The following is a 7,857-nucleotide window of genomic DNA, read 5'->3' on the forward strand; positions in this document are numbered from 1 at the left end:
CTAGAAGAAGGTTCATGGGGAAGAGGAGATGATCCATACGCCACCCCAAGTATCTAGAAAAGAGAAAAGGTCTCGTGAGAAATTGGGATGGTCGGCCAACCAACACACTCACATCCACACGCCTTTGCCAAGTGGCAAGCATGCATACACCCACTCTCTCAAGGATGATTAGGGTTTTGTGAAAATACCCTTAAGCCCTGAAAGATCTTTGAACCTGGACACAGATGAGGGACACAAAGAGGTATTAGGGTTTCGATTTTTTGAACTTTACACGGGACCTTTGAGTTCCCAAGGAAAGCAGAGATAGGAGGAGATGAAAGGGGGCATTTGGCCAATGATGAAAGGCATGCTACTTGGCGCCCATGCATGAATTTCATACATTTCCATGGTGAAGTGTGAGAGGAAACCAAAGGGGCATATAAAATGATAGGGGCCAACGATTAGAAGGCCTTTTGGACGTCATTTTAGTTCATGCTTTGCATTTTTCTTCTCCCAAATGCCCAAGCCATCTTTCTCTCCAAACAAACACCATTAATCTCTTTCTCTTCTCTTAGTCATGAGCAAGAAGAAACGTGGAGCCACGTTGCATGGTACCACTCTAACCCTCACTACTCACAAGTCACACACACACACACACACACACACAAGGGTGATGGGGTCACTAGGGTTTCAGGTCCAAGGAAGACCACCACCATCATGCCTAATGTTTGATCTTTTATTTTGAGAAGTTCTTGAGGGAAAACTAGGGTTTTCCTAAGGGGAGGCTGAAATTAGAAATGGAGATCTCCACCCTGTTTCTAAGGGATCTCGGCATCCCAAGCCATGCACACATGCACGTGCCTGAGACCTTGTCAAGGTCAAGAGAAAAAAAACGACCACCTTTAACCAAGGGCCTTTAGGCCGAATGCTTGGAGTGTTACCATGAGCAAAAGAAGCCCTAGCACGACCACACACGTTGGATTTAGGTTACGCCTTCTTGTTTTTAATATTTTGAATAAACACTTTTTACAGCTTGTTTGATCACATTTAATTGCTTTAGATTTTTGTAAGTAGACTTTCAACCTACTTTAGATAATATTTGTATATGTCGTGTAAACTTTGCATTCTTATGTGCTATTATATGAACTAATTGATTGATGATAATCCCTTGTTATGTGATGCTTTGTAACTGACTTTGCATGATGTTCTTGCTATGTTTACTTGTTCATGATGTTTGTGTAAGTCTCAAAAGATTCGACCATATATATGTATTCGGATTTAAGATATTGCTCTTTTACTGTGTTATGTCTCAAAAGCTATTGGCTATGTTTGTGAACTAAGTATTCAAATGTTCTAATATTTTCAAGCCGTAACATGAGATGTTCAGTGTTGTGTCACATGGTTACATGATTCTCGACATTTACATGTTCACATGATGTACTAAAATAAAATTGTCACGAGTTCATGTCACATGCATTTAGGTTGTATACTATTTCCAAATAAAAGAGTACATGTTTTATCACGACCCAAAATGTTAAGACGGTGGAATGTCCTAGTGGAACTCCTCTGTCCACTCCAGAGTGTATAAATTGGAGTGATAGCCCTTAGGTCGACAAAGTACACTCGGCGAGTCTCGAATGGATCCTTGTGGAAAGAATACCAGAGCAGGGTAGCACCTAAAACTAGTGGGTGCCACAAGTGCTATATGCGGTGAAGGTGAAACGACAAATTGCCGCATAGTAAGGACTATGACGTAGTCATCACGGTCAAGTAAGCTGTTGGGTGATGCCGTAACTAGCGGGAAACCAACGGTGTATAGGGGAGCCGTGAAGTATCCAAATTACATGTTACAATAAGTGAACAAGACAATTAGTTAAAGATATGTCATATGTAACTGTTAATGTGCTAATGAAAATGATGTTTTATTGAAAGGTCAATGGATCTCTGTTACATGTTTTCGAAAAAGTCAAATTGCATTAACTAAGTTTTGTGTCAAGTATATATCCATGCATTTATTTCATGGTTTGCCTTTATATGCTTATGTTATTTGTGATATATTGTTTGTTTACTTACTGAGATTTCTCGAAATCTCACTGTAGTAGTTTCTACTACCACTACCAATCCGAAATGGTAGAAGTTGTTACAGGACAAGAGATCGGATATGGGGAAGCGCAAAATGCCCGCAACCTCGATAGTCAAGGAGGCCGAGAAGAGCCCTAAGTGCTCGGCAAAATCATCCTTAGTGGACAGACTAGAAGCCGCTGATCAATTCATAACTGAAGTGCTAGAGCTCTTTAAGGATCTGATGAAGATAATCAACAAGGACAAGGCGAAGTAGAGAAGGCCTTATAGGATTTTGAGATGGATTCTAAAATTTGTAGTAAAAAAAAGGGTATGATTTTGAGTTGTTATCCTTTGGACCCTTTTGTATTTTTTGGATGTTCAAATAATTAAATCTTTTTGAGATATTTAGTCTTATGGTACCATGATATTTTGAAAAATTACTTTCAATCTTACTTAGATTTATATGAAATTTTGCTGCGATTTATTGTATGTTGCTAAAATTACAATAGGTGCATTGCATCTCAACTGTCATGTACGGGATATGAAGTCTTGAGTTACATATCCCGATGCTTCAGTCACCTTCCAATACCAAGTGGGGGCTAGGGGCGTCATAGACATCATATTGTAAAATTATTTTTTATCATAAAATAGATAACATAAAATCACATCAATTTTGTGAATTTATTTTTATATTATCTCTTTGTGTCTATAATTTTTTTTGCAAATACATATCTAAAATTCCTAATACATAAATATATTTCTAAATCTATTACTAATTATTATTTCGTTTTTTACTTTTCGTCTGTGACTGACCAAATATATTTACCCAAAATGAAATTGCTTTGATTATTAATTTATTACAGGGGAAAAAAGAAAAAAGAAAAAAAGGAGAGCCTAAAACCCTGGCTAACCCCCTTATCCATTTTTTTCCCCAGCGGACCCAACGAAACCTTACCCCCGACGCCATGGTCACCAAGCTTCTACTCAGACTTCATTCTTTTCCACTCACTACGCTCCACGCCAATCTTATCTTCCCCAGAAAACATTCTCTCCCCAAATCCCTCACCGTCTCTCTCTTCTCCACCAGCAGCAGCAGCCAAGCCCTAACACAAATCCGAATTCCAGACACTACCCTCTCTTATGGACCCTCCCTCCACAAAGGTTATACTCCTCAACCCCAACAGCACGAGCAAGAAGATTGCTTAATTGACGAACAAGACTTCACTCGGGTCTTCGACCTCGCGGCGCTTCGTGTACCTGCAAAAGACTGTTTTGCTCTAGAGAAGCGACTCCGAGGCCACCTCTTGAACTGGCCTCGCATTCGCAACATTGCTCGAGTCCCCGGTGATGAGGTTGATCCCGAGCTGGTAAATCTATTGGGAGACAGAGACGAAGAGCCCGAAGAAGATCTCGTTTCCTTGGAACGAAGAATTTATGGGAAAGCCGAGGGCGACGGCGACGTTTTAAGCCCGGTGCTGTATAGGGAAAAGCTTGCCAGGACGTTTAACTCGCGGGGGTATGTCAAATTTCGAAATTTAGCGAAGATTTCGAGGCCAACGAAGAAGAAGAGGAGGAGAAATGACGACGGGGAGGAGGCGGCAAGGGGTGAGGGCAAGAGGGGAATTGAGAAGAATGAAATTGTTTTGGTGGAGGTTGTGGAAGAGGAGGAGGAAGGGGGGGATTTGAAGGGATTGTTGGGGGATGAGTTTGAGGGGAGGATGAGGAAGTGGAGGGGTCCGACAAGGCTGTTGCTATTGGACGAGCGTTACTCAGGGAGGAAGGTGGAGGACCTACCCGAGGCAATCAAGGTGGCTGTTCCCAATACTTTTGGTACTCTCTTAGTTCATTGGATGTTTTTGTTTTTTTTCTCCAAACTTTGCCGTTGGTATTAGTTTAAGTGATGCTCTGCGTTGTATGATAGCGATAAAGTTACCTGATTTGAGATGTTTATATATAATTGCCTTCATTGTTTCGGCTCTCTACAGCTCTTAATCTTTGATTCTTTGTTGATCTTGTGTAGCCTTACGCCCGTATTATTGTTATTCTATTATCGGAATCCATATTCTGCTAATATACCTTTACCTCTTTTCTGGTTCTTTTACGGAAGGGTTCGATACATAAATTGCTTTCTCTTCCTAGTTGTTTACAATTCTCATCCAATTATCAGGTTCTTCTGAAAGAAGATATGAAGGAAAGTCCAAAATCAACCTTTGAGCTTGTCAGATGCAAGCTCACATTGTTTTACAATTACTGGCAGATGAATGAGGTAAATGCACCAAGGACACTCCTCAGGCTAGGTGCAATCTTTAATCAACCATGTTTCTCTGAATCTTCTAGACATGAAGCATTTGATATGTGAGATAGTAGATGGAGGGGAGAGGATTTCACCTCCCTGAAGTGTTCACTGATAACTGTTACTCTACTGCATTATTGGAAATGATTAGTACAAATATAATAAGCTAAATTAACAACTTTGATTCAACTTACTGATTGTCGCTTGAACCTTTTATGCACTAGAATGCGGGATGATGCCCGTCCATTCAGTCGTAGACCCATAAACTTGTACCCATAAAACTTGTTGGAAACGATTTATGGGCAATAATCGCATTGCTGATATTTGGAAGATGATTCCTCTATGCTTAATGTGGTGTCTATGGCTGGAAAGGAATGGGCACTGTTTTGTGACAAAGAAAGCTCATTGGGAGAACTTAGAGAATTTTTCTTTCGAAATCTGTCTTCAGGCGAAAGTTCTTGTATTGAATGGGGATAATTTAAATGTTTTTGTTTCAGACTTTACTAGTTCCTAGTCCCTAGTTTGTATTTAGGTGTTTCCGCTTGTATACTTCCTGTTTACTTGGGCTATGCCTATTTACTTGCATTAATCAAATCTCTTATTACTTATAAAAAAAGTAGAGCCTTCCCAGATCTGGATAGATTACCTCCCTCCCTCTCTCTTGGATACACCTGCATGTTTCAGGGACAGGTCATTAATTAGGTTTTACCACCCACTTGTTATGGGAATTTGACACTCTAAAATTGCTTGGAGTTTGCCAAGTCAATGGATATATCAGATCCTGTGTGTTCTTGCAGATATTGGAGGCCATGCTACCAAAGGATATAATTGTTCCTTCAGCTTTTGAAACAGTTGGGCATGTTGCTCACCTGAACCTGAGAGAAGAACATCTGCCGTACAAGAATCTTATAGCAAAGGTGTTCTTTTGGTATATCCTTTTTACCATTTTGACAATGTGCTGTAGAACCAAAAAGTGATTTTGCATCTATCAAACAACCAAGTCAAGAAAAGAAGAAATGAAAATTTAACTTTCCATCCCTTTACAGAAGGAGGCTGTTTTGGTTTTCAGGTCGTTCTTGACAAAAATAAGCCAAAATTACAAACAGTTATCAATAAGCTTGAAGCCATTCATAATGACTACAGAACAATGCAGCTGGAGGTCTTAGCCGGAAACCACTCTCTTGTGACTACAGTAGTTGAGAATGGAATGCGATTTCATGTTGATTTAGCAACAGTGTATGTTTTTCTTCATTGCAATGTTGTGGAGAAGTCCATTAAAGTTATAAATGCATGCCTATGTAGGAGGGTGGTCATAATTGGTTGTATTGTTGGTTATAATGTAACTGGGGGAATTGAGTGTATGGTTTCAAATTTTTTGAATCAGCAATATATAGATCAGACTAAGTGGGCATCGAGGGAGTCTTACAAAGTAAAAGTGATTGTAGTATTAAAGAAGTTAAGTTGGAGATTTAGAGGGGCGGATCATGTTGAGCAGAAGGCTACCATAAATACTTTTTTTTTTTGTTTGGGGGGGGGGGGGGGTTGAGAATATGTCATTGGATAAACAACAGGCTCCTTATACTATAGGCTGGTTTGATAATTCTATCCTTTGGTTGTGGGTAAATTTAATTTAATTTTTAATCAAGTTGATTTATAAATGAATTGAGGCAATGAATTGAGGCATCAACTGAATGAAGGCGGCTTCTGGATGGATTTGTTCTATTTTAAGCAGGTATTGGAATTCAAGGCTTGCAACAGAAAGACAAAGGCTTCTCAATGGATTTACACGCAACGATGTTGTTTGTATGTTTGTATCTTGGCCTCTTTTTTAATTTTAATTTTATTTTTTTACAAGAGACTACTTTTTAGATGAAGGAGAATGCTTCAGTGCACAGGAAATGTACTGATGCAGCTCCTAAAGAACTACCCACTGAAGTTTTAAAAGATCAGTGAATGAGAATACCAAATTACCAATGACTGGTGCTTAAATGTGACAGGTGATGTTTTCACTGGGGTTGGTCCAATAGCCATATCAGCTGCAAAGATTGTCAAACGCGTCTATGCTAATGATCTAAACCCTTATGCTGTCGAATATTTAGAAAGAAATTGTGTGCTCAACAAAGTTGAGAGGAAAGTAGAGGTATGCCACTGAGTCATTGTCATATAAGTACTATTTTGTGGTTGTTGCTTTTCTTTTTCTTCTAGTAATGAAAATACCAAAGGCAAATGCAGGATCCTCTAGTTTGAGTGTTGCGTGTTGGGGGAGGGGGAGGATTTCTCTGTGCTATGCAAATAGTCACATAGTTCGAGCTGATTAGAATCATTCCTCTCATAATTTTGATAAGTTAAATAATTAGAGTACAGATTTATACTCATAGGATTGTTTGGCCTCTATCTTGGTAAAACATGAAAAAGAAAAGATTCGTTTGTCAGGTATAAGTCTGGAAGCGTTCTTGACTGGTTGATATCTCAGATTGAAAAAGATAAGAGGATGAAGTCTTATTTGTATATGAATTCTGGGTTGAGCTTCTTTCACAAGTTGGCTGGCTTTCATTTGATACCCATTTATGTAACATTATGGCAGAGATGCATGGCCAAGCCATTTCACTACATTAAGTTTTGAACGAATAGACTTGTGTCGTTCTTGTTATGGACCTTGTGTGTCAATTTCTAGGTCTTTAACATGGATGGGAGGAGATTCATCCGGGCTATATTTGCAAGTGAGAAAGCTAAGGGCATCACACAAGTGGTTATGAATTTGCCTAATGATGCTGCAGAGTATCTAGGTTTGTTGTTACTTTCATGAACATGCTTTTTTTCGGCTTGCTAGTAAATATGTTGAATTGCTTATTCAATTTAGTGATGACTGGATTTCTCCTAAATGACTGGTGAAGTTGTGAACAATTAAGCTTATTGGCTTCTGAGATCACTTTCGTTTTAATTTATCTTGACTTACGTTCTACCTGTCTTTGATGATTTGCCTCTATCAACAGATGCATTCAGGGGAATATTCAGAGGCAGACCCAAGAATGGAGACTTCACTTTCCCATTGATCCATGTCTATGGTTTCTCCAAAGCTCAAGATCCAGAGTTCGACTTTCACAAGGTCTGTTCTGAAATCTCATAAACCATGCACGTGTTATTTGTTGGGCTAATTAAACAAAATACAAGGCTTTTTGTCTGGAATACATCCTTCCTAATCCTTTAACATTTATATGCAGAGGATAAGAATTTCATTGTCAGAGGTAGCAGTTGATGTAGAAATGCGTAGGGTGCGCCTTGTTGCACCAGGAAAATGGATGCTATGCGCGTCATTTATCCTCCCTGAGACTGTAGGATTTGCGGATAGTAGGCAAGATAGGTGAAAAGCTAAGTGTACGCTAACCCTAGTTTTGTATTTGTAACTTATTTAATAATCCCTCACAAAACTTGATGTATGTTTGTATAGTCTTTTTTTTTTTTTTTTTTTTTCCTAAGCAAGCTACATTGATGAAAAATAAACCGTAGTACAAATTATAAAA

General features: G+C 39.0%; 1 protein-coding gene across 4 annotated transcripts; it reads left to right on the forward strand.

Annotated features, from left to right (window-relative positions):
• Positions 1 to 2,921: 2,921 nt before the first annotated feature.
• Positions 2,922 to 7,857, forward strand: LOC121235789 (tRNA (guanine(37)-N1)-methyltransferase 1). 4 transcript variants are annotated; one of them, XM_041132203.1, is made up of 9 exons: positions 2,929 to 3,851; positions 4,211 to 4,309; positions 5,134 to 5,253; positions 5,406 to 5,572; positions 6,069 to 6,139; positions 6,334 to 6,476; positions 7,011 to 7,122; positions 7,330 to 7,442; positions 7,558 to 7,857. In XM_041132203.1, exons 1-9 carry the CDS (start codon positions 3,009 to 3,011, stop codon positions 7,699 to 7,701), a joined length of 1,812 nt encoding a protein of 603 aa, XP_040988137.1. In that variant the 5' UTR covers positions 2,929 to 3,008; the 3' UTR covers positions 7,702 to 7,857. The 4 variants fall into 4 exon arrangements, with proteins under 4 accessions (XP_040988140.1, XP_040988137.1, XP_040988138.1 ...); XM_041132204.1 differs by having other exon boundaries at positions 5,490 to 5,572; XM_041132205.1 differs by lacking the exon at positions 5,406 to 5,572 and having other exon boundaries at positions 2,930 to 3,851; positions 5,134 to 5,264.

The sequence above is a fragment of the Juglans microcarpa x Juglans regia genome, chromosome 6D (assembly GCF_004785595.1).
Source record: "Juglans microcarpa x Juglans regia isolate MS1-56 chromosome 6D, Jm3101_v1.0, whole genome shotgun sequence".
Lineage (NCBI taxonomy): Eukaryota > Viridiplantae > Streptophyta > Magnoliopsida > Fagales > Juglandaceae > Juglans > Juglans microcarpa x Juglans regia.

What these genes read in the sequence shown, in the direction of transcription:
- LOC121235789 (XM_041132203.1), top strand. Translation starts at nt 3,009, where the DNA reads ATGGTCACCAAGCTTCTACTCAGACTTCATTCTTTTCCACTCACTACG. An exon ending in CATGTTGATTTAGCAACAGT is followed by an intron (nt 5,573 to 6,068) that starts GTATGTTTTTCT and finishes TATTTTAAGCAG; the next exon opens with GTATTGGAATTCAAGGCTTG. An exon ending in TGATGCTGCAGAGTATCTAG is followed by an intron (nt 7,123 to 7,329) that starts GTTTGTTGTTAC and finishes CTCTATCAACAG; the next exon opens with ATGCATTCAGGGGAATATTC.